General features: G+C 45.0%; 2 protein-coding genes across 6 annotated transcripts in view; one reads left to right on the plus strand and one right to left on the minus strand.

Annotated features, from left to right (window-relative positions):
• chkb (choline kinase beta) overlaps nt 1–26,297 on the plus strand; it is a 697,917-nt gene that overhangs the window by 453,890 nt on the left and 217,730 nt on the right. The window lies entirely within an intron of this gene.
• Nucleotides 1–26,297, minus strand: part of LOC127580350 (alpha-N-acetylgalactosamine-specific lectin-like) — a 242,869-nt gene that overhangs the window by 23,894 nt on the left and 192,678 nt on the right. For 2 of the 5 annotated variants that reach the window (XM_052033684.1, XM_052033689.1), the window contains exons 1-5: nt 14,607–14,713; nt 14,459–14,529; nt 12,524–12,678; nt 10,623–10,763; nt 1,861–1,975 (exon numbers count right to left, since the gene is read on the minus strand). The exons of 1 other annotated variant lie outside the window; for it this stretch is intronic. In XM_052033684.1, coding sequence (XP_051889644.1) covers nt 1,861–1,975; nt 10,623–10,763; nt 12,524–12,678; nt 14,459–14,513 — 466 coding nt within the window. In that variant the 5' untranslated portion in view covers nt 14,514–14,529; nt 14,607–14,713. Of the gene's footprint in view, nt 1–1,860; nt 1,976–10,622; nt 10,764–12,523; nt 12,679–14,458; nt 14,530–14,606; nt 14,714–26,297 lie in introns of those variants that run through there. 2 more of the 5 variants (XM_052033687.1, XM_052033686.1) reach the window with 2 other exon arrangements.

Below are 26,297 nucleotides of genomic sequence, written 5' to 3' on the forward strand. Positions count from 1 at the left end.
TCCTTGACTTCTTGCATCTTGCAGTAGGAGCAGTGCCTTGACTTCTTGCATCTTGCAGTAGGAGCAGTCCATTGCCTTAACACCATCCTGCCTACAGAGTCAAGTGGACAAATGAACAGGAAAACAAAACCTGGCCTACTCCTCACCAAAGCCTCAGCTCCCCACTCTTACACTGGCCACTCCACAATGGTTGCTCCATAAAAGCTTTTCTGGCTTGACCTTACCTTTTTATTGGCTGCTCTTAATTCGCTAATCAGCCAATCAACGAGACACGACTCTTTTAAACTGTCCCACTCTCACTTCAAGTCCTGACTCCTGGAAAATGGAACTGGAACCTGTGATCCGTGAGTTTGCCTTGTAAATAAAGGGAGTCACTTCCTGTTGAGGTGCTGTGTGCGGTCAGAGTAGGTGTTGCTGAAACCTGACACCTCACAATACTCACTGGGGGTTTGGACTGTTCCAGACTGAAGTGGCTGGGCTCACCCTGGGCTGGAACTCCCTGTGTGGGCTGGACAACACACCTTTCCCATCAGAGATAAACTGAACCCTCCCCATCCCATGGAACACCCACAATCAATTTAATTTCTAAATCTGGGAATTTTACACCCGTGCACGTTCCGATATCTGCAGCGTTACACCCGGTGTGTGTAGAATTAGGGTGTTCCCTAGCATGTGGAGCACAGAAACAGAGCACTCGGCCCACGGGATCCGTGCTCATGTTGCTGCTCCACACCAGCCTCCCCCCTCCCTTCATCCAAGCCCATCAACAGATCCGTCTGTTCCTTTCTCCATCTGCCTCTCCCTTAAGTGCATCTGTGCTCTCTGCCTCGATTACTTGTGGTCCTGAGCTCCAACTGCAGCCACACCCAAGTCAAGAAGATTTTCTTCTGTTCTCTCTTTGACTTATCGGTGACTATTTTACATTGATGAGCTGTGAACCTGGCTTCACACACAGGAGGAAACATCCTCTCGATATCTACCCTATAAATCCTTCACAGTGAGAACGGCCCCTGGCTGGTCACCCCTCAATCTTCTCTCTTGTGGAGAACAATGGGCAGGCACTGTTGTCTAGCGGTTAGCATAACGCTATTACAGCGCCAGCGACCCAGGTTCAATTCAGGGCACTGTGTGTAAGGAGTCTGTGCATTCTCCCCATGTCTGCGTGGGTTTCCTCCGGCTGCTCCGGTTTCCTCCCACGTTCCAAAGACGTACGGGTTAGGAAGTTGTGGGCATGCTACCTTAACACAAGAAGCATGGCGACACATGTGGGCTGCCCCCAGAACACTCTGCGCAAAAAGTGCATTTCACTGTGTGTTTCGATGTACGTGTGACTCATAAAGATATCTGAAATCAAGCCCCAGCCTGTTGGATCTTCCCTGCCTCTGTGTTTTGTGATAAGTTCACTGCTCCAATGCCACTCAGTCTTTTATGTAGCAGTGAAATAGAACAGTTCACAGTCCAGCATGTCTGGTCTAACAGAGGTTGAGCAGAATGTTTCTACTTTTCATTTTTATTCATCTCGAAACAAATCTCAGGACATTCTTTTCACTTTTATGCCTGTGTTCAGTTCTTTCTTTATGTGCAGTGTCACACTGTACCTTCCTCTAACTCTAGTGTTACACCCCTTGTGCATTCCTCCTGCACAGTTACACTCAGGAGATGTTCTCCAGACCCCTGCATTACACCCCATATATCCTCCTGTAACTGCTGGGCAGTCAGTCCAGTTCTGCCGAGAACAGGACTCATGGGGTTGGTTCACTCCCACTGTGTAACAGCCAGCCTGTAGACATAACCTCCTGTCCAATACTGTGTCGAAAAATAATTTCGAAGAAAATAACTTTTCTGTCACATTACACTTACAGAAATGATGAATGTTCACACAGTCTTCGTTCATCCCTTGATAACTATTAGGCTCACCCTGACTCCAGTTTCTGTAACTGTACGAAGATCCATCAATCCATGTGAAAGTCCCTTCCTGTGGGATATAAATCAATGTTTATCTGTGTGGGAATGCTGAGTAGCCTGCCCCTTAACGGTACAGGGAGGAGCTGTACCTGAGCCAGAGTGAGACCAGAATACGAGCAGCCAGAACAAATAGGGCAGTGAATGAGATTTTAAATGATGGACTGGCAGGGTGGGGGGAAATCTCATGGAAGTAACAGAATCCTTGGAACAAAAGAAACCAGATCTGAGAGTGAAGGTCAGGGAATAGGAATAATGGTAACTCAACAATGAGGGAGAAGGTAGTCACTGAACACAAATACAAAGTCTGATCTCTCAAAGACAGACGGTGAAACAATTCAGAAAGGAATTTAAAACACCTGCAGAGCAATGAACACAGAATCCAAACCAAAGAGGAAATGGAGGCTGTAAGTTGTAGCACAGATCCAGATGTGTGTGTGGAGGAGTGGAACACTGAGTACATCACCCACTCCCCCCACCCCATCGCCCCACCTATGAGGACCAGCCCAGATCAGGAGCACAACTGGAATATTCGCTTCCCAGCCCCAGGAACTTGAGGGGCTTTGAATGTGTCTGAAGGTTTAGTTCATCCTTTCCTCAGGGGAGCAAATTTCCCAAACTGTTACTGTCCTCCAAACGATGAATTAAATTCAACATAATCACTTCTCACTCTAGAGAGTGCAAAGATCGAGTTTGTGAGTAGATACAGAATGTCATAGTTACAGGAAACTTTTTGAAGAAACAATGCAATCAGCAGGTTGGGAATTCCAACAATCACAGAGATCTTAATTTATACATTTACAAATATATTTCCAGCTGCTGTCTCCAACATCCAGAGACATGTTTCACAAAATGAAGAAATACTTAAAAGCATAATATTATTAACTTATTTTGTAGTAAAAAATACAGGGCTCATCAGAAATCTTAGAATTACAGTTTCTGGACATGAAGCTACAAGGCACAATAATCATCAGTCAATTAGAAAAGCTTTGCCTCGGTACCCTGACTTGGTGGAAAACCATGAGTTGTACTCACAGTTGAGAAACATTTCGGTCCTTCCAGGTGAATCTAAAAGCCCTGAGTTGCATGTGTATCTTTTAGACTAATTTTTATGAGTTCCTCAATGAATGAATGAATGTTGAATCTTGTTTGAAGAGTGAGTTTCATCTTATTCCGCTGAAGGTATCGCTTCATGGTATGTTGAACAATAATAGAAAACTACTCTCTTGGTTTTGGTTTGGGCAATTAAATATTTTTGAGGATGAACATTCTTTTTTTAAGCAAATCTGCTTTGAGCAAGTTTGTGGGCCAAGTCAATCATCCTCGATCCCATGTTTGCCTGGCCAATTTTACTTATGTTTTCGTTGCTTCAGTCAACTGTGACACAGTGGTGCAGCAGGTGGTGCTGCTGCCTCACAGGTCCAGAGACTGGGGGTCAATCCTGACCTCCAGTGTTACCTATGTGGAGTTTGCACGCTCTCTCTGTGACTGAGTGGGCTTCCACCGAGTGCTCTGGTCTCCTTCCACTTCGCAAAGATGTACCGCTAGTTTAATTGGTGACTGTAGATTACTGCTGATTTTGAGTAGGTAATAGGAGGAACAGGGTGAAGCTGATGGCATGTGAGAGAAAATCGTTTGCAGGAAAATGAGTAGGAGAATGGGATTAATGGGATGGCTCGAGGAGCTGAAGTGGATTCAATGGGCTGAATGTCCTCCGATTTTGTACCAAATTATGAAACTAGATCCTAGAGCAAAGTCTGCTGTTGCTGTCATTGTTTTCATAGATTTGATTAGCCAAATAATTTTAAAGTTTAGATTCATCATTTTCCATTAAACAATGTTTGGAATGTTTCCCCGAAGATATAATGATTGCTTGCATTCTTTATTTTTATTTAAGAAGATTCATGTGATTTATTTCAATTTCATATCCCCACAATCTCTAAATTCTCAGTTTTGAAATTCCTTCACAGCTGCTCAGTGACATCGCGCTGCACACCAGCCTTGCCCCAGTGTCCTTCAGACATTTTGGGAACAAAAATGTATCAGCTTCAGGAGAAGGATTAACCGAAACCTGAATGCATAGAGGATCAGGCAGAATGAAGGGAAATGTGAGAGGTGTGCTAATCAGAGATAATACCACAGCAAAGGAAGAACAGGATATAGACAGCTGAGCAGACACGTCAGTGGGGAGATCAGGGCTCTCACCAGGTTCCCACCGTCAGTTGAAATATTGTATTTCCATATATTAGAGTATATGGCACTGATTCCATCAGCGTTCTGACTCCTGGAACACATCTTGACTGCAAAGCGAGTTACCAGTGTACAAAACAGTGGAGATAACTTCTCAAGGGATAGAATTGACAAGCAGAGAGGTTGTGTAAAACTTGGATAAAACCTTGGTGAGACTGCACTCGGTCTGGTCTTCACTTTATGGAAAGGGTACAAAGACACCACTGAAGGTGAGAACATATTTCCAGGAAAGGTAACAGAACTGACAGGTCGTACTTACCAACAAAGGTTGAGCAAACCTGAGCTCCTTCATCCATCAGTGACTGAGGGTGGTATTTTGGTATCTCTCTCTCTCTCTCTCTCTCCCCCCACCCCTCTCTCTTTCTCTCTTTCTCTCTCTCTCTTTCCCTCTCTCTGTGTCTGCCTCTGGTCTCTGTCTCTCTCTGTCTCTGTGTGTGTCTCTCTCTGTCGCTCTCTCTCTGTCTCACTCTCTCTCTCTCTCTTTCTCTGCCACAAAATGCACAATTTAGGATAGGTCTGTTTTGTTACTTAATATCCTGGTTAGTTGGATTTTCAGGGAGCCATCCCTCACTGTAATAAAAGAGGTATAGTTTGGGTGCGTCTGGGAGTTTGGGCTCGGAAGCTTTCAGACCAGCCGCCAGTATTAAATATTCAAAGAGATTCTGCTCGTTGAGATGTGCTACCATTGTAAGTATGTAATTCTGCAAAGTTACCTGTCTATATTCAAAATGTTAAAGTTAAGTAGCAGATTCTAGCCATTGAAACTGCAGTTAATCATTTATTGTTGTCTTTGTGTTCAAAAAGTATAAAACATTGTTTCAGGAGAGGAGAACTAGATTCCCTCCAGGAGATCTGCTGTTTTGAATAAAGGCTTTTATATCTCCCAGTTACAGCTTCTGTGTGGCTTAATTCAGTCAGTCACAACACTATCTATGCCCCTCATGATTTTATACACCTCAATAAGGTCACCCCTCAATCTCCTACACTCCAAGAAATAAAGTCCCAGCCTGTGCAACATCTCCCATAACTCAGGCCCTCGAGTCCTGGCAACATCCTCATAAATCTTCTCTGCACTCTCTCCAGTTTAATGACATCTTTCCTATAACAGGGCGACCAAAACTGTGCACAATATTCCAAGAGCAATCTCACCAATGTCTTGTACAACTGTGATGTAACGTTCCAACTCTTATACTCAGTGCCCTAAATGAAGGCCAGCTTGCCAAACGCCTTCTTCACCACCCAGTCTACCTGTAATGTTGCTTTCATCGAACTATGTGTCTGTACTCCTAGGTCCCTCTGTTCTACAATACTTCACAAGGCCCAACCATTCACTGCATAAGTCCCACCCTGGTTTGACTTCCCAAAATTCAACACCTTGCACTGATCTGAATTGCCAGTGCACAGGCGCGGGAACAGAGCGGAGAGTCAGCTGACCTGGTGAGTTTTTTTCTCTCTCCATTTGCTTGGGGTCTTTAACCATAAAAGAGAGGAAGGGTCCAGCAGAGCGGCCATCGTTGGAGTGGGCCAGTGTCAGAGTGGGAAATTAGAGGCTTTGACTCAAGAGGCTTCACCGAGGAGAGGCTGAGGCAAAAGAACAGGTAAGAAGAGAAAGTTTGTCAATTTATTGTTGCTGCTTTGGTCTTAGATTCCCTTAATACACTGTAGGCAGGATAGCAGATACGGCAATGGAATGCTCCTCCTGTAGGATGTGGGAATTCAAGGAACTTGATGGTCTCCCTGATGACTACACCTGCGGGTAGTGCAGCCAACTTCAGCTCCTGAAAGACCAGATAAGGAGCTGGAAATGGAGTTGGATGAACTAAGAATCATCCGAGACACTGAGCGGATCACACACAGGACTTTTGAGCAGGTGGTTACACCCAGAGTGCAGGATTCAGGTAGGGGATGGGTGAGCACAGAGAGAGGTAGGGGGAGAAAGAAGTCGGTGCAGGGTCCCCCGTGGCCATTCTCAGCAACAAGTATACCCCTTTGGATACTGCTGAGGGAGATGACCTACTTGGGCAAGGCAGCAGCAGCCAGACCAGTATCACTGTAGTCAGCTCTGAGGCTCAGAAGGGAAGGGTGAAGTCAGACAGAGCGATATAGGGGACTCGATAGTCAGGGGGACAGACAGGAGATTTTGCAGCTGCCAAAGAGATGTCAGACTGGTGTGTTGCCTCCTGGATGCTAGGGTCGTGGAGGTCAGAGTATTCTTAAGGGGGAGGGTGTGCAGCCAAGGTCATGGTGCATACTGGTATCAATGACATAGGCAGGAGAGGGGTAGAGGTCCTGTGCAGTGAATATAGGGAATTAGGAAGGAGACTGAAGAGCAGGACCTCCAAGGTAGTAATCTCTGGATTACTCCCAGTGCCCCGAGCTAGTGAAGGAAAGAACAGGAACTTAGCACAACAAATGAGTGGCTGGGGAGATGGTGCAGGGGGCAGGGTTTCAATTTCTTGGATCGTTGGAACCTTTTCTGGGGAAGGGGTGACCTGTACAAGAGGGACGGGTTGCACCTGAACTGGAGGGGAACCAATATCCTGGCAGGAAGGTTTGCTAATGCTACTGGGGAAGGTTTAAACTAGCTTCGCAGGGCGATTGGAACCGGAACAACAGATCAGTAAGTGAGGGAACGGGCAGGAGGGCTGATGTCAGGGAGTGTAGTATTAGGCAGATTCCTAACAACAGATGTGATGGGACGAATGGTTTGAAGTGTTTGTACTTTAATGCTCGGAGTATTATGGGCAAGAGTGATGAACTTAGAGCATGGATCAGTACATGGAACTATGATGTTGTGGCCATTACAGAGACTTGGTTGAGGGAGGGACGGAAGTGGGTGATCGATGTAGCAGGCTTTTGAAGTTTTAAGAAGAATAGAGAGGGGAGTAAAAGAGGGGGAGGAGTTGCAATAATAATTAGAGATAATATATCAGCTGCACTCCGGGGAGACATAATGGAGGGCTCGGACACAGAGTCCATATGGGTAGAACTCAGGAATAGGAAGGGTGCAATCACTCTCTTGGGGGTGTACTAATAGTCACCGGAACATTGAGGAACAGGTACGCAAACAGAGAAATAGGGTCTAACTCAGCAGCCATAGTTGTGGTCATGGGAGACTTCAACTTCCCTAATATAGATTGGGACTTTTTTAGTGCAGGGAGGGTTAGATGGGGCAGAAGTTGTTTGGTGTATCCAGGAGGGGTTCCTAAATCAATATGTTGACAGTCCAACAAGGGGAGAGGCTATTCTGGACCTGGTGTTGGGTAATGCGCCTGGCCAGGTGACTCACCTATCAGCGGGTGAGCAATTGGGAACAGTGACCACAGCTCATTTAATTTCAGGAAAGCTATAGATAAGGACAGGTATGGGGCTGGCGGGAGGGTTTTAAGTTGGAGCAGGGCTAATTATGAAGGCATAAGGCAGGAACTAGGTAGAGTAAACTGGGAAAACCTTTTTGCTGGCAAGTACATGGCAAGTCCACGACAAACATGTGGGAAGTGTTTAAGGATCAAACACAGAAGGTACAGGATAGGTATGTCCCAAGGACATGAATGACCAAATAAGGGAACCTTGGATGTCCAGAGAAGTAACAAATTTAGTCAGGAAGAAAAAGGAAAATTATGTGGAGCTTCGGAAGTTAGGATCAGATTGAGCATGTGAGGAATATAAAGAAATGAACACAAGAAAGGAATTAGGAAAGTCAGGAGGGGCCATGAAAAGTCCTTAGCAAGTAGGATTAAGGAGAATCCAAAGGCATTCTATACCAATGTAAGAAACAAGAGGATAATGAGGAAAGGGTAGGACGACAAGGATAAAGAAGGGAATCTCTGTTTGGATGCAGAGGATGTGGGTGAGGTTCTGAATGAATATTTTTCTTCAGTATTTACCCAGGAAAGGGACATGCAGGAAGCAGAAATTGGAACTGACGGCATGTTAGGGCATTTAGAGGTCAAGGAGGAGGTAGTGTTAGGTCTTCTAAACAGTATTAAGGTGGATAAGTCTCAGGGCCCGATGGGATTTACCCCAGGTTACTGAGGGAGATGAGAGAAGAAATTGCTGGGGCCTTGACCAATATCTTTGTATCCTCTTTGACCACGGGTGAGGTCCCGGATGACTCGTGAGTGGCTAATATTGTTCCTCTATTAAAGAAAAGAACAAGGGAAAATCCGGGGAACGATAGACTGGTGAGACTCACGTCAGTTGTAGGGAAATTGCTGGAGAAAATTCTTAGAGATAGGATATATGAGCATCTGGAATCCAAAGGCTTGATAAGGGAAAGCCAGCATGGCTTTGTGTGGGGCAAGTCATGTCTTACAAACCTGGTTGAGTTTTTTGACAAGTTGACAAGAGAGATTGATGAAGGTAGAGCTGTGGATGTCATCTATATGGACTTCAGTAATGCATTTGACAGGGTCCCACAAAATCAGTTAATCAAGAAAGTGCAGATGCATGGGTTCAGTGAAGAATTGGCTGTGTGGATCCAGAACTGGCTTGCTTGTAGAAGACAAAGGGTGGTGGTTTAAGGGGCTTATTCAGGCTGGAGGCCTGTGAGTAGTGGTGTTCTGCAGGGATCTGTACTGGGACCTCTGCAGTTTGTGATGTACATAAATGACTTGGATGAGTATGTTGATGGGTGGGTGAGTAAGTTTGCAGACGATACCAAGATTGGTGGAGTTGTGAAGAGTGTAGAAGACTGGTGACGGATACAGCATGATATAGATCAGCTGCAGATGTGAGCAGAGAAGTGGCTGATGGAGTTTATCCCAGTTAAATATGAGGCGTTGCACCTTGGTAGAACTAATGTCAAGAGGTAGCACACTCGTAGGGCAAAACCCTTAACAGTGTTGAAGAGCAGAGAGACTTTAGGGTGCAAGTCCATGGCTCATTGAAAGTGGCTACACAGGTAGATAGGATGGTTATAAGACTTATGGAATGCTTGCTTTCATTAATCGAGGTATTGAGTACAGGAGTCAAGAAGTTATGATGCATCTCTATAGAACTCCAGTTAGGCTGTATTCAGAATATTGTGTGCAGTTCTGGTCACCTCACTATAGGAAGAATGTTGAGGCTTCAGATTGGGTGCAGAGGAGATTTACTAGGATGCTGCCCAGATTAGAAGGCATGTACTATCAGGAGAGGCTGGACAAACTTGGGGTCTTTTCTCTGGAGTGGCAGAGGCTGAGGGATGATTTGTTGGAAATGTATAAAATTATGAGCGGCATAGATAAGGTGCACAAGCAATGTCTTTTTCCCATGATTGAGCGATCCAATACCAGAGGGCATGCATTTAAAGTGACAGGGGGTAGGTTCAGAAGAGACGTGAGGGGTAATTTTTTTACACAGACAGTGGTGGATGCCTGGACTGCGTTGCCTGACAGGGTGGTGGAGGTAAATTCATTGGGGGCTTTTAAGAGGGGCTTGGATGGGCACATGAATGACAGGAAAATGGAGGGATATGGGCATTCTGTAGGTCGGAGGGATTAGCTATGTCGGCACAATATTGTGGGCCGAAGGGTCTGTTCTGTGCTGTACTGTTCTATGTTCTGAAAGCTGTTTACTGAAGTGAACGATCAGCTTCAAATGATGGAGATTCAATCGGGTAGTCATAGTAGAATGTCTCCACTTGTGCACTTGTGGTGCAGTTGAAAAACAGAGTCACTGCTCCTCAAGAGAAACCCTTTTCTCCAGAGTGTTCAGGATGTGACTCACTGGGGTCAGGGATCACTGAATCAGATCAGAATCTCACATTTCAGGGAAAGACAGAGAAGCTCATGAGAGAGAAAGGAAAGTCACACTGATCGTGTTCGATGAAGGAGGGGGAGAGGAGGCTCATGTGGAGCATAAACAGGGACATTAACAAGTGGGACTTGATTTGTTCACAGGATGTGGTGACACTGGTCAGACCTGCATGTAATGTCCTTCCCTGATCATCCTTTGACCATTTCAGAGGGCAGGTAAGAGTCCACACATTGATGGATCTCTGGAGTCATGGCGAGACCAGACTGGAGAAGGATGGCAGATTCCTTACCCTGAAGAACAACAGTGAACCGGATGAGTTTTTACAACAGTCTGGGAGTTTCATCGTCACCGTTACCGATGGTAACTTTTTACTCCAGATTTATTGCATTTTATTTACTTGGATCCAAATTCCCTGGCTACTGGCATGGGATTCAAACTTGTGACCCTGGATCATTTGGATACCACCCAGTAAATTAACCACTGCACTGTCACATCCCTGTTACTCTGCAGGACGTCACGTTTCATTCTAACTATGAACAACAATGCAACTTCAGAGTGTTGTCTGTCACCTGCCTTTTGAAATGGTCAGAGGAGATTGGGGAGGGACAATAACTTCTGGTTTGTCCAGTGCCGTGACATCCTGCAATGTAACTCGTCATCAGTAACTTTACCTCACATCTATCATTCAGGCCAAACCATGCTTTTGGTTTCTTGATGTCCACGGCCCTGACCACATCAGAAATGAAACTGTTGTGGTCGCTCGAGATCACAGAAGCCAGCTGTCCGTAGTGTGGGTCTTGATTACAGAAATCCTGTAAACAAAAGAAATAATTGATCTATTGCTGAGAATCCGCGTCTTTCACCCTCCTACAGACCCCTCAGTAAATTGTCCAACCTGATAGAACATACAACAGTACAGCGCAGGAACAGGCCCTTCGGCCCACTATGTTGTGCTGGGCAAATTAAGCCAATGACACTGAAATAAAGTAATTCCTTCTGCATGCACATGGTCCATATCCTTCCACTCTCTGCATATTCATGTGATAATCTCAGACCCTCTTGAACACCTCTGTTGTATTTGCTGCCATCACCATTCTTGACAGCACATTCCAGGCACCCATTATTTTTCTGTGTTAAAAAAAAACACTTACCCTGCACATCTCCTTTGAATTTTGTCCCTCTCACCTAATATGCATGCCCTCTGGTATTAGATGTTTTGATTCAGGGAAAAAGATACCGGCTGTCTACTCCATCTATACCTCTTATAATTTTATAAATCTCTATCAGGTCTCTCCTCAGACTCTGCCACTCCAGAGAAAACAACCCTAGTTTATCTAACAACTCCTGAGAACATATGCCCTCTAATCCAGGCAATCTCCTGTAAACCTCTTCTGCACTCTTTCCAAAGCCTCCAGATCCTTCCTATGATGGGGCAACCAGAATTGACTGCAATACTCCACATGCAGCCTAACCAGAATCTTATAAGGCTGCAACATAACTTCCTGACGCTTCAATTCAATGCCTCAACTAATAAAGGCAAGCATACCATAAGCTTTCTTTACCAACCTATCAACTAGAATGGCCACTTTCAGGGAGCTATGGACATGGACCCCAAGATCCCTCTGTCCATCAATGCTGTTGAGGTCCCTGCCATTAACAGTGTACTGCCCCTTCACATTTGATCTCCCAAAGTGCAACACCTCACATTTGGCCAGATTAATCTAACTCTGCACTAACCCAATGTAACTGCACTGTTTAATGAATTGACCTGTACTATCAGTATGCAAGACAAGTTTTTCACTGTACCTTGGTACAAGTGACAATAATAAACCAATACCAATACCAATAAACGCCATCCGCCATCTCCCCACCCATATCTGTAACTTATCTATATCCTGCTGTACTCTTTGGCGATCCTCTACATTATCCACACTGCCATCAATCTTTGTATCATCTGTGAAATTACTAATCCACCCATCCACGTTTTCATTCAAGTCACTTATACATATCACAAACAGCAGAGGTCCCAGTACGGATCCCTGCAGAACACCACTGGTCACGGACCCCCATCCAGAATAAGACTCATCGACCACTGCTGTCTGTCATCTATAGGCAAGCCAATTCAGAATCCAAGCATCCAAGTCACTGTGGATCCCACGCATCTTAATCTTTTGTTTGAGCATACCTTGTGGGACCTTGTTGAATGGCTAACTAAAATCCATGTAGACAACATCCACAGCTCTACCTTCATCGTTTACCTTCGTCACTTCCTCAAAAATCTCAATCAAGTTGGTAAGAAATGACATGTTCTTGCTCTGCAAAGTCTTTGGTGTCAAAACCAGCACTGTGTTAACTCCTGGATGTGGAGTTTCCCCTAAAATATCCAATATTTCACCCATTGATCCGACTGATAGAAACCAGAGCCCACGGCTGCAGTGAAGCACACCCTGGAACATGGGGACTCATCACAGACAATTCAACGAGAGGCTGTGCTGTGAGTTCATGGGAATGAACCAGCAGAGACCAATATTCCCCAGGCCTCCCAGAGCATTCACTGGCTTCAGGGACTTACCTCAGCTTCCAGCCATGTCTTCTTGTCACTGAAAAACCGGTAACAGGAGTACAAATGGGAAAAATAAAACCAGTTTTCATCACAGGGTCCTGTGGATATTTCACGTTTTTTAAGTTCCCGGTGAGTCTCCTCCACTTCAAAGGAATTGTTTCTCCCTTTCAGTGAAAGAGAATTAGGATTTAAACCAAGTGCAATAATCAAAGCGCAGTCCCAAATAGTCTCAGTTTTTGCTGTTTCACAGCACCGGACCTTGATGGACACACAGAAGGTCAGGGCTCAAGGGGAGGAAGGAGCACTGCCTGTAGCTGCAGGCGGTCTGGTGTTTAATACAGTCCTCACGTCATTTCCCCCAGTCCTGCTCTTGTTGAACTGTCTGGACAGAGTGAGGTCCTGGTCTGGTGGCAACGAGGTCCAAATCCACTGGGGACCAGGCTCTGCTGAACAGACTTTCTATGTGCTCACACACACACACACACACACACACACACACACACACACACACACACACACACACACACACACACACACACACACACACACACACACACACACACACACACACACTCTGACCAGCCGCACACCATGATCACAGACACACCAGCTTGCACAGTCTTTTCCTCCCCTCTCCTCCCCCACCTCTTCCCACCCTGATCCCCTCGCTCAGTCTCTCTTCATTTGACAAATTTGTGTCACAAATACAAGAAAATGGATCTGATTCTCTCGCTTTCCCAGAGATGTGGTTGCAGATTGACCAAGGGAGGGAGTTAAATATTCCCAGATTGTTTTTGAAGATAGGGAAATTGATAAAGGAGGGAGTGGCCCTGACAGTAAATGATGGGGTGAAGACAACGGAGAGAAAGGATCTTAGTTCAGAAAATGAAGAAGTGACATCAGTTTGGGTGCAGCTGAGAAACAGCAATGGGCAGAAGACAGTGGTTGGGTTTGTTTATGGGCGCCCAGTGGTGTTAGTGTAAGGTGTGGTGTATATCAGGACATTTGAAGCACATTTAGGAAGGGTAATAGTGCAATAATGAAGGACTGTGACCATTATATAGAATAGGAAATGCACATTAGCAGTAACAGTGAAGGGTAAGTATTCCCAAAGTACGTACAGAATGGCTTTCTACATCTCAGTGTTGAGGAACCAACAACATTTCTGCATTGAGAAATGAGAAAAGATATACACATCACTGAAAGTTAATGTGCAGGTTAACATGGAGCTGCAGATAAATGGTACGTTCGCCTTTATTGTAAGTGGGTTTGTGTGGGTGAGGAAAGACATCTTACTGTGAATACATGGGGCCCAGTGGAGACCCCACCTGGAATATCGTTCACAGGTCTGAACTCCCTGCCTCAAGGAGGAGAACCCGGGAACAGAGGGAGTGAAATGAGGGTTCACCAGACTGATTCCTGGGATGGGGATTCACCGTTCAAGGAGACATTAAGCAGACTGCAGTTATACTCGTTAGTTTATCAGAATGAGGAGGTTGTCTCATTGAAACAAACAAAATTACATCCTTATTTTCAGATTTCCAGCATGTGCATCTTTATGCATTTCGAAGGGAAATTGTGTGTCAGTCTAATTATCAAATTGCCCACCACTATAACCTTTCTCTTTCTACTTCACTCCCCACCCCCAGGACTGCCTCACACACCTCTGTACCATTGCCAGCACTCTGGCCATCCTCCCTCAAGCCTTCATCCTCACCCCCACAGGTGACAAGTGCATTACACCCAGTGCATTGAACCAATGCCTGCTGAACCTTCTTCTCTGCACTCCCTGGGTTCCTGACAGATAGTCACATATCCCTCTACCACATCCCAACCTCTCCCAATGTCCACAAATTCCCATGTCCCACAGTCCCAACACAGAGCCTGTGCATTCATTCCTCACAGCAATATATTTCTCAAGCTCCTGGAATCAATGGACCTTACCTGCCACATCACTGACAAGCAGTGCGGTCAGCACCAAAACCCACATCAGCATCATGTTTCTTTCCTCAAACCTGAAACACAAAAAAACAATTCGTCGTTAGTGTCAAGTTTCCCAGTGAAAGTGGGGATCTCCTGCTGCCATTCCCACCTCTCTCTGTCGTAGCTGTCTGTGTCGATGAGGTTTCCAATGCTGTTGCTTCCCTCTATATGTGCAGTTCTTCGATCTTGGAGGCTTCAGAAACCATTGAAATCGAACCCAATTTGCTCAACTAACCAATGTAAAAATTGCCACTGACCAATCACTGACTGACAGATTAGAACACGATGAACAGGAAACCACAGGAATGACTTGTGAGCTCCAAGTGTGACTGTAGAATGTTGCACTGTAACTGAACACTGAGAAATGGAGGCTGCAGAAAACATTTATGATCCATTATGTGTTTATGATGTTACGGTTCAATGAATATTATCAACAAGAACAATTAGGATGTAATATTCAGGTGAATACTTCAAACACAACAGATTAGTTACACAGAGCACTCACTCACTCATAAACTTGCTCTGGCCTATTTCTTCTCCATTGGTCATCATGGAGGAAGGTCTCCCTCTGTCACTGACCCTGGGAAGTTTGTAATCCATTTGTAAGGAACTGGTTCAGTTTCGATTCATGACCACTTTCCAACAAGGAGCAGGAGTGAAGTCTGCTCAGAAGGACCATGGAAGGATGGAGAGATAATGGACTGCTTGATGCTTGATGCTTGATGCTTTTCCAGGGACAGCTCAGGGAGATCCCTGCACTAACGTGATGTGGGAAGGAGTCCATCAGATCTCCAGTGGAGTGGGACTGATTGGCCAAATAGCCCTTTCTTTCTTTGGATTTTCTCATGTTCCCCAATCACTTCACACTCTAATGGCAGAGCAAGTGGTCTCTTGAACCCATTGTACTTTCAGCTTCATCCTCAACTCCTGGCAGAACCATGGAATGTCACAATGAGACTGCACAGAAGGAGGCCATTTGCCCCATCGTAACTGTACCATCTCTTTGATTCTGCAATCCATTTAGTTCAATTCTCCTGCCCAGTCTCTGTACCACTGGAAGTTTTCCTTCACACATTTAGGCAAATCCTTTGGAAGTTATTATTGACTCTGCTTCCACCAGCCTTTCGGTCAGTGAATTTCAGATCACAAAACTTCCGGATTCCTCCTGTCGCCTCTGATTCATTTACCAGTTATCTAAGATCTCCACCCTCTTGTTAGTGCTCCTGTTGCCTGGCAGAGAGCTCAGTAACCGGAAAACACGGATCGATGTGCAGCAGCATTTGTTACCTCATCACCTCAGCTCGCTGGGAGACACTCACTGAGGGAAGTCGATTCATCACCTCACCTCTGATTTTTTTGGTCAATCATTTCCACACATTGAGAAGTATGTGAAGGTCCCAGGTTTCCATGATAGAACATAAAACACAGAACAGTACAGCACAGTACAGACCCTTCAGCTCACAATGTTGTGCCGATCTATATAAACCTACCACACGATCAGTCCAACCCTTCCCTCCCACACGGTCCATAACCCTCCTTTTTTCCTTACATCCATGTGCCTATCTAAGAGTCTTTTAAATGTCCCTATTGTATCAGCCTCTACCATCACGCCCAGCAGTGTGTTCCAGGCACCCACCACTCTGCATAAAAAACCTACCTCTGACATCTCCCCTAAACTTTCCTCCACTCACCTTAAACAGATATTCTCTGGTATTGGCCATTACCACCCTGGGAAAAAGGTGCTGGCTGTCCACTCTATCTATGCCTCTCATCATCTTATACACCTCTATTATGTTGCCTCTCATTCTGCATCGCTCCAAAGAGAAAAGCCCAAACCTGCTCAACCTTTCCTCATTAGACATGTTCTCTCATCCAGGCAGCATCATGGTAAATCTCCTCTGCACCCTCTCTACCCTCTCTAAAGCTTCCACATCCTTCCAATAATGAGGCGACCAGAACTGAACACACTACTGTTAGTGTGATCTAACCAGAGTTTTATAGAGCTGCAACATCACCTCAATGCTATTGACCTTAATCCCCCAACTAATGAAGGCCAGCACACCATACACCATCTTAACCACTCTATCAACATGTGCGGCAACTTTGAGGAATCTATGTACTTGGACCCCAAGATCCCTCTGTTCCTCCACACTGCTAAGAATCCTGCCGTTAACCTTGTACTCCACCTTCAAATTTGATCTTCCAAAGTGTATCACTTCACACTTTTCTGGAACGAACTCCATCTGCCACTTGTCCACCCAACTCTGCATCCTGTCGAAATCCTGTTGTAACCTACGACAACCTTCTACACTATCCACAACACTTCCAACCTTAGTGTCATCCGCAAACTTACTAACCCACCCCTCCCCCTCCTCATCCAATTCATTTATAAAAATCACAAAGAGCAGGGGTCCCTGAACAGATCCCTGCAGAGCACCACTAGTCACTGACCTCGAGGCAGAATACACACTATCTACTACCACCTTCTGTTTTCTGTGGGCAAGCCAATTCTGAATCCATACAGCCAAGTCTCCATGGATCCCATGCCTCATGACTTTCTGGATGAGCCTACCATGGGGAACCTTGTCAAATGCTTTAATAAAATCCATATACACCACATCCACTGCTCTACCTTCCTCAATTTGTTTTGTCACCTCCTTGAAAATGCTCGTAAATCCAGTCCCTGAGAATCCTCTCTGATAGTTTACCCACCACTGACACGAGACTCACTGATCTATAATTCCCAGGATTATCCCTATGCCCTTTCTTGAACCACGGATCAATATTTGCCATCCTCCAATCCTCTGGTACCATTCCTGTGGCCAGGGAGGATGCAAAGGTCATCGTCAATGCCCCAGCAATCTCTTCCCTCACTTCTCATAGTAACCTGGGGTATATCTCGTCTGGCCCCAGTAACTTATCTATCCTAATGTTTTCCAGAAGCTCCAACACTACCTCTTTCTTAACCTCAATATGACTGTTCTATGCTGACCTCACATTTATCAAAGTCCCTCTCCCTGGTGAAAACTGAAGCAAAGTATTCATTAAGGACCTCCCCTACCTCCTCTGTCTTCAGGCACATGTTTCACCCTTTATCCCTGAACAGTCCTACCCTCACTCTCGTCATCCTCCAGTTCTTCATATATATGTTGAACGCCTTGTGGTTTTCCTTAATCCTACTAACCAAGGCTTTCACATGTCCCCTACCAGCGAAGTCCCTTCTTAAGCTCCTTCCTGTCTACCTTATAATTCTCAAGAGCCCTGCCTGATTTTTGCTTCCTAAACCTGAAGTAGCTTCCTTCTTCCTCTTGACTAAATGTTCTACCTCTCTTGTCAACCATGGTTCCTTCACCCTATTGGCCTTTACCTGTTTCAGTGGGACAAACCCATCTAGAACCCCATGCAAGCGGTTCCAAAACAGCCTCCACATTTCTGCTGTGCATTTCCCTGAGAACATCAATTCCCAATTTACAATCCCAAATTCCTGCCTAATACCATCATAATTAACCCTCCCCCAATTAAATACTTTACTCCTATCATTATTCATGTCTATGCTAATGATCAGGGAGTTGTGATCATTATCTCCGAAATGCTCACCCACCAAGTGGTCTGTCACCTGACCAGGTTCATTGCTAAGTACAAGATCCAGTGTGGCCTCTCCTCTAGTTGGCGTGTCCACATACTGTGTCAGGAATCCTTCCTGGACACACCCAACAAATTCTGCCCCATCTAAACCTTTTGCACTAAGGAGGTGCCAATCAATATTAGGGAAGTTGGAACCACGAATGACAACAAACCTGTTATTTTTGCACCTTTCCACAATCTGCCTACTTATCTGCTCCTCAGTGTCCCAGTGGCTATTGGGGGGCCTACAGAATAGTCCCAATGGTATCGACATCAGTCTCAGTCACTGATATCGGTCTCCTGTAGACTCTGTGACCACTGCCAGTGGAATTAGTTTCTCTTCATTAACTCCATCGACTCCATTTTGCGGATGGCATAAACATGGTTTGCCTGTGTTGGAGAGAGGGAATCTTCAGGGTGGGGAGTGGTCTGCCACTGAACTGGGCTGCAATATCCTGAATGCATTCAACAGTGTTGGAACTGCACATCCAGGAACACAGAGAGAATTCCACAATGCTCCTGATCTCGAAACTTGCAGATGATAGAAAGGCTTTGGCATGTTAAAGATGAATCACTCACTGAGGTTTACCCAGCCTCTGACCTACTCTGACTGCCACAGAATCTATGTGGCTGGTCCAGTTGATTTTCAGCTCAATAGTGACTCCCAGGCTGTAAATGGTGGGGGAACTGGTGACATTAATGTCATTGGCTGTTAAGGGTCGGTCCTCACTTTTGGAGATGGTCATCGCCCGGCAATCATCGGGGAACATGTTACTTGCCATTTATTGACCCATGTCTGAGTGTTTTTACTGGATGGACCACTTCATTTTCTGAAGAGTTGTAAATGGAAATGAACATTGTGCAATCATCAGGGAACGTCCCCACTTCCAACTTTCTGATGGAAGGAAGGTCATTGATGAACCAGGTAATGATGGCTGTGTCTGGGACACTGCCCTAAGGATCTCCTGCAGTGACGTCCTGGGCTGGGATGTTGGACCACAGCCCTCTTACATTATCTGAGGAATGAATCCAACCATTGAAGTATTCTCTCCTTGATGATCCTTGTCTCACAGTCACCAGGTCTCCTTGATGCTGCACTCTGTCAAATGCTGCCTTGTATTCACGGAGCATCACTCTGACCTCACCTTTGGAATCCGACTCTTTGCTGCATGTTTGGTCCAAAGCTGTGATGTGGTTCAGAGCCGAGTGACCTCGGTGAAACCCACACTGAGTGTGGGTGAGTAGATTATTGGAAGGGAAATGACACGCATTGTGGACCACTCCTCCTATCACTTTGCCGATGATTGAGAGCAGCCTGATTGTCTGGTAATTAGCTGGACTGGATTTGTCCTGCTGTATTCAAGGATGCAATGTTATTTTATTCATCCAACTAATATGGGCTTTGCAAGCTGAGCCAGCATTTAAATGCAAATTCATAATTGTTCTTGAGAAGTTGGTGGTTAGCTGCCTTCTTGAGCTGCTGTAGTTCTTGAGATGTGGGTGTCCTCACAATGATGACAGGGAGCGAGTTCCAGGACTTTAACCCAGTGACGGTGAAGGAACAGCGATATATTTCCAAGTCAGGATGGCGTGTGGCTTGGAGGGCAACTTCCAGGTAGTGGTGTTCCTGTGCTTTTACTGGCCTTGTCCTTCGAGCTGGTAGCAGTAGTGGGTTCGGAAGGTACTCTCTAGGAAGTCTTGCTGTTGCTGCAGTGCATCCTGTAGATTGTACAAACTGCTGCCACTGTGCATTGGTAGTGCAGTGAATGAGTGGTTGTGGATGGGGTGCCTGTCAAGCAGCTGCTCTATCCTGTAAGGTGCCTTGAGTATTGTTGAAGCTGCACTCATCTAGGCAAGTGGAGAGTGTTCCGTCACACTCCTGACTTGAGCCTTGTCATTGGTGGGCAAATACTTGTTGCAGACTTTGGAGAGGAAAAGAAGTTTGGAGATGAGGTGGTTGGGAGGAAGGGTCAAGGATAGATCTGGATTGGAGGGGTGATGATGCAGGTTTGAAGGAGAGGGGAACTGGTTCCGTGTTTGTCCTGTGGACATCACCAGTAGTTTTATCAGCACTGAAGACTGAAGCATTCATAATGGGGACAAGAAGATAACGTTGGCAATGTCTGGAAAGTTTGTCTTGCGAAAAACCACAAAGCTGATCCTTATATAGAAAGAAAATCCTGAAGATGCTGGAAATCTGAAACTAACATGTTGGAAATATTGCAGGTCACACAGCAGGTCTCCAGAGGGAGATACAAGAGGTATATTACAGATAAATTTTCATTGGAACTGGAAATGATAGAGATGGAACAAGTTATCCGAGAGAAAGTGGGGTGGAGTGCAGGAGAGAGTGAGTGAGCACGGGGTGATGGAGAAGGCTGAAAGAGGCTGATCAAGGTTGGTGAATGACCAAAGGTACATCCGGAGGAGGAGTGAATAGGAAAACAGAGAATTATTTTTCCCACTATCAGGGGATGTCCCACTGAAATCACCAGGGCGAAATTGGCAAACACGAGGGGACATAATTTTAAGGTGATTGGAGGAAGATATAAGGTAACATTTTACACAGAGAGTGGTGGGTGCATGGAATGCACTGTCAGCAGAGGTTGTGGGGGCAGATACATAAGGGACATTTAAGAGACTCTTCGATAACCACATGAATTACAGCGAAATGGAGAGCTATGTTGGAGGAAAGGATTAGATAGATCTTAGAGCAGAATAAAATGTCGGCACAACATTGTGGGCCGAAGGGCCTGTACTGTGCTGTAATGTTCTATATTGTTTAACAGTCTTATCAGACCTAAAGTGTGAATGACTCAGAGTAGGAGCTCGTGGAAAGGGTTTAAGGAAAGTTGGCAAGTGGTTGATTGGACAGTAGCTGAACAGGTTTAATAAAACCGAGGCAGATCTCAGATTGCTGAGGGAAGGAGATTTGCAAAACATGTTATTGTGTAACTGACTTCCTTCTGTGGGCATGTCCGTTGGTCTTTCTTTGTAAACACCCGAAATACGATAAATTTGATCTTCTGATATGAGATTGTTGATAAAGGAGGAACTTACTGCCCAAAACTTGTTACTTGGAACTAGTGTTGGTGCAACATTCTGAGACTTCACTGTAGGAAACGGCCTTTTATTATCCACCCCCTCAGTCCCTCTCAGGATCCTGTAACTCTCATTGAGGTCACCTGCAGTTTTTTTACTAAATCCCAGTGATTTTGGTCCAATTTTTCTCAATTTCTCTTCATGGACACTTCCCTCATTCCAAAAATCCATCTGGTGAATCAATGTTGCATTCACTCCAAGGCAAATATTTCCTGTCTTAGGTACAGAGACCGGACCAGCCTTGTGAACTCCAAATGTGATCACATTATTCAACGTAACCTAATTCAGGAGACTTGACCAGGTCCACAACAACCACTATGGATATAATTCTGTTGTATGTGTATAGGTACAAGAAAAAGAAGCAATATGTAGCAAAAATATATTCCTCACAGTATATTCCTCAAAACCTTGGAGACACCCCTTGAGTGACTGTGGCAGAGGACTCTTCTCCCACTGTGCCCTGTTAACCATGTCCTGAATCTGCCGCGATGAAGCCTCACCACCCTCTCACACCTACACCGACACCATCTGTATAATCCAGATTCACCTGCTCCTCACTCCCCCACAGACGTTCTCTTTGCTCTCTGCAACCTTCTCCCTTCTCCACAAATTAAAACCTGTTTAATTTCCAGTTTCTACTAATGCCGATGAGATTTGTGGACCTGAATTATTAGCTCTGTCCTGATGCTGTCTGATCGGCAGGCTATTTTGAGAAGATTTTAATTTTACTAAAATGATGTAAATGCAGACATGCAGACAAAAGTGTGCCCATTACACATCTCCTGCTGGTTACATCATGAAAATATCTATTGGATTATCAGACATGGATCTCCCATCATAAATCCATGTTGGTTCTACATGATTGTCTTGATTTTCCACGCATCCGGTACCAGGTTCTCATTGGTGGATTCAACCTTTTTGCAGACAGCTGCTGTCAGCCCAACTGCAAGACTGGAAGATACAGGATCAGAATAAGGTCATCTGGCTCATCGAGTCTGCTCTGCCATTCAATCATGACTGATGACATCCAATAACTTGACCTCCACAGCCACCTGTGGCAACAAATTTCACAGATTCGCCACTCTCTAGCTGAAGACTTGACAGGCTGAATGGTCTCCTTTGTTGCTGTAGCCATTCTCTGTGTATGTGACCCCAAATGGGGAGAACAGAGGAACAAGAAAGCCACAATCACCTGGAGAGATTGCACTTCAGGTACCCAAACAGTCAGTGGTTTTGGGCCTTTTTCAGAATTGAATTTGGATGCAGTGAGACATTGAGCAAAATGGTGTCTGTCCCAGTGCATTGACCCCATTCCAACGCAGCCTTTCAGGTGCACTAAGATATCTTGGTACCACAGAGATGAAGGCGCACAAAAATATTTCAAAGTAAATTGTTTCCAAATTGTATTTGTCCAGCAATCTTTACACCACTGTTTCATTGCAGAAATTATATGAAAAGCTCACATAGGGTTGATTGGACAGCTGAGCTGGTTTAATAAGACCAAGGCTGATCTCAGGTTGTTGCAGGATGGGGGATTTGCATAATCTTTATTTGTATAATTTATTTCCTTCCGAGGACAGCTATGATGTTTTTTTCTCTGTAACCCCCGAGATGTGTTAATTTCCATCTTCTGATATGAGGTTGTTGATAAAACAGGAATTTGCTAATAATCTTGTTGCTGGGAGATGGTGTTGGTGCAATGTTTTGAGATACCACTGTGTCTTTCTTGGTTACCTCTGGGGATAATTGATGAAAGGCCAAGCATTTGGTGAGGGTTTGGAGTCACATAGAGGCCACAGTGGGGATGACAAGCAGGTTCCCTTCCAAAGGGGCTTCGCTGAGGAGTTGGGCTTTTACTGCAGACTGACAGTTCCATTTACTGAGATGCCCCCACAATATAATAATGACAGTCTGTACATTCTGACCATCCACAGCCTTCTGAGGTAGAACATTCAAAAGAAGGAAATTTCTCCTCTTCCAAATCCTAAAATGTTGACACCATCCTGGTTCTTGACTCTCCAGACTGAGTAAACAACCTCTCATTATCCACCCCTCAGTCCCTCTCAGAATCCTGGAACTCTCAATGAGATCACCTGCAGTTTTTTTCTCAGTTCCAGTGAGTTTGGTCCAATTTTCCTCAATCTCTGTTCAATGGACACTTCCCTCATTCCAAAAATCCGTCTAGTGTATCGATGCTGCACTGACTCCAAGGCAAATATTTCCTGTCTTAGGTATGGAGAGCAAAACAACTCCCTGAACTCCAAATGAAGTCACTCGAACACTGTGGAATGTCAGTGAGACTACCTTACTTGTTCTCCAAAACCCTTACAACAACAGATAAAGTACAATTTGACTTCATAATTATTTGTTCTATCTGCGGGTTAATTGTCTGCATCAGAATCAGAATCAGATTTATTATCACTGACTTATATGATGTGAAATTTGTTCTTTTGCGGCAGACGTACAGTGCAACGACATAAAATTTCCATAAATTACAGAAATAAAGAAATAGTTCAAAAAAAGGAATAATGAGGTAGTGTTCATGGGTTCATGGACTGTTAAGAAATCTGATGACGGAGGGGAAGAAACTGTTCCTAAATCATTGAGTGTGGGTCTTCAGGCTCCTGTACCTCCTTCCTGATGGTAGTAACGAGAAGAGGGCATGTCCCGGATGGTGAGGGTCCTTCGTGATGGATGCTGCTTTCTTGACACACCACCTCTTGAAGATGTCCTCAATGGTGGGGAGAGTTGTGCCCATGATGGAGCTGGCTGAGTCTATAACTCTCTGAAGCCTCTTGCGATCCTGTGCATTGGAGCCTCCATACAAGTCTGTGATGCCACCATACATCTGTCGAAATTTGTAGGAGTCCTTGGTGACATACAAAATCCCCTCACACACCTAATGAAGTAGAGCTGCTGGCGTGCCTTCTTCGTGATTGCATCAATGTGTTGGGCCCAGTGTGTTGAACCAGTACCCCTGGACCCATCCACACACTAACTGGTGTCTCACCATGTAAAATGTTCTGCTTTGCTCTTTCTCCCATCAAACAGCACAATCTCCCATTTCCCTACAGTACGCTACAGGTGTAGCATTTACCAATTCGTATTCAATGTAACTTAATGCAGGAGACTTGTCTGTGACCAAAGCAACTGCATATGTGCCTATTGGGTATAAGTACAAAAGATTTATTAAGTAAATTGCACACAGTACAAAAAAGCAATACAGAGCAAAATTGCTGGTCACAGTCATTTCTGAACACAATACTCGAAGTGTGGTCGAACCAGAGTTTTACAGAGCTGCAACATTACATCGTGGTTCTTGACCTCAGTCCCTTGACTAATGAAGGCCAGCACACCACACGCCTTTTAATCACCCTATCAACCTGCAAGGCAACTTTGAGGGAACTATGGACTTGAACCCGAAAATCCCTCTGTTCCTAGAACTAAAGGGTATATTACAGTACATTGGAACTGGGAAATGACGAAGGTGGAACAAGTTCAACATTGGAGAGAAAGTGGGTCAGAGGACAGGAGAGAGTGAGTGAGGCACGGGGTGATGGAGAGGGCTGAAAGAGGGTGATCGAGGTTGGTGAATGGTCAAAGGTACAACCGAAGGAGGAGTGAATAGGAAAACAGAGAATTATTTTCTCAGTATCAAGGCGTGTCCCACTGAACTCACCAACAGTTTAATCAGAAATAATGTGTGAATGATTCAGAGTAGGAGCATGTGGAAAGGGTTAAAGGAAAGTTGGCAAATGGAGCAGGTTCAATAAAACCGAGGCAGATCTCAGATTGCTGAGGGAAGGAGATTTGGATAACGATATTGTGTATCTCACTTCCTTCTGAGGGCAGGTCCATTGGCTTTTCTCTGCAAGAGATGAAATGTGTTGTTCTTAATCTTATGACATAAGATTGCTGATAAAGCTGGAATTCATTTTAAAACATTGTTGATGGGAGATTGTGTTGGTGCAAAGTTTTGAGATATCACTGTGTCTTCACAGATAATCTCTTTGGGCACTTAAAGAAGGGATAAGCTTCTTAGTCAGGGTTTGGAGTCACACTGAGGCCAGGGTGGGGATGACCAGCAGGTTTCCATCCAAAGGGGCTTCACTGAGGAGTTGGGTTTTTACTGCAGACTGACAGTTCCATTTACTGAGATGCCCCCACAATATAATGATATCAGTCTGTACATCCTGAGCACACACAACCTTCTGAGGGAGAACATTGAAAAGATTCTCAACCCTCTGCACAAGGAAATTTCTACTCTTCTAAATCCTAAAATGTTGACACCACTCTGGTTCTAGACTCTCCAGACTAAGGAAACAGCTTCTCATTATCCACCTCTCAGTCCCTCTCAGGATCCTGGAACTCTCAATGACATCACTTGCAGTTTTTTTCACTAAATTCCAGAGGACTTAGTCCAATTTTCCTCAATCTCTCTTCAATGAACACTTCCCTTATTCCAAAAATCCATATGGTGAATCGATGCTACACTGACTCCAAGGCAAGTATTTCCTGTCTTAGGTACGGAGAGCAAAACTACTCCCTGAACTCCAAATGAGGTCTTACTGCTACACTGTAGAATATCAATGAGACTTCCTTGCTTTTGTTCTCCAAAGCCCTTACATTAAAAGACAACGTGCTACTTGACTTCATAATTGCTTGTTCCACCTGCAGGTTAATTTTCTGCATCTGGTGAACCAACACCCCTGGACCCTTCCACACACCCACATTTACTGGTTTCTCACTATATGAAATATCTGTTTTGCTGTTTCTCCCATCAAACAGCACAAGCACAGACACGGTAGTGTAGCGGTTAGCATCCCACTATTACAGCGCCAGCGACCCGGGTTCAATTCCCGCCATTGTCTGTTTGGAGTTTGTACGTTCTCCCTGTGACTGCGTGGGTTTCCGCCGGGTGCTCCGGTTTCCTCCCACTTTCCAAAGGCGTACGAGTTAGGAGCTGTGGGCATGCTATGTTGGCGCCGGAAGAGTGGCGACACTTGCAGCTGCCACCAGCACATTCTCAGTAACATAAAAAGACACATTTCTCTGTGTGTTTCGATGTACCTGT

The sequence above is a fragment of the Pristis pectinata genome, chromosome 19 (genome assembly GCF_009764475.1).
Source record: "Pristis pectinata isolate sPriPec2 chromosome 19, sPriPec2.1.pri, whole genome shotgun sequence".
Classification (NCBI taxonomy): Eukaryota; Metazoa; Chordata; class Chondrichthyes; order Rhinopristiformes; family Pristidae; genus Pristis; species Pristis pectinata.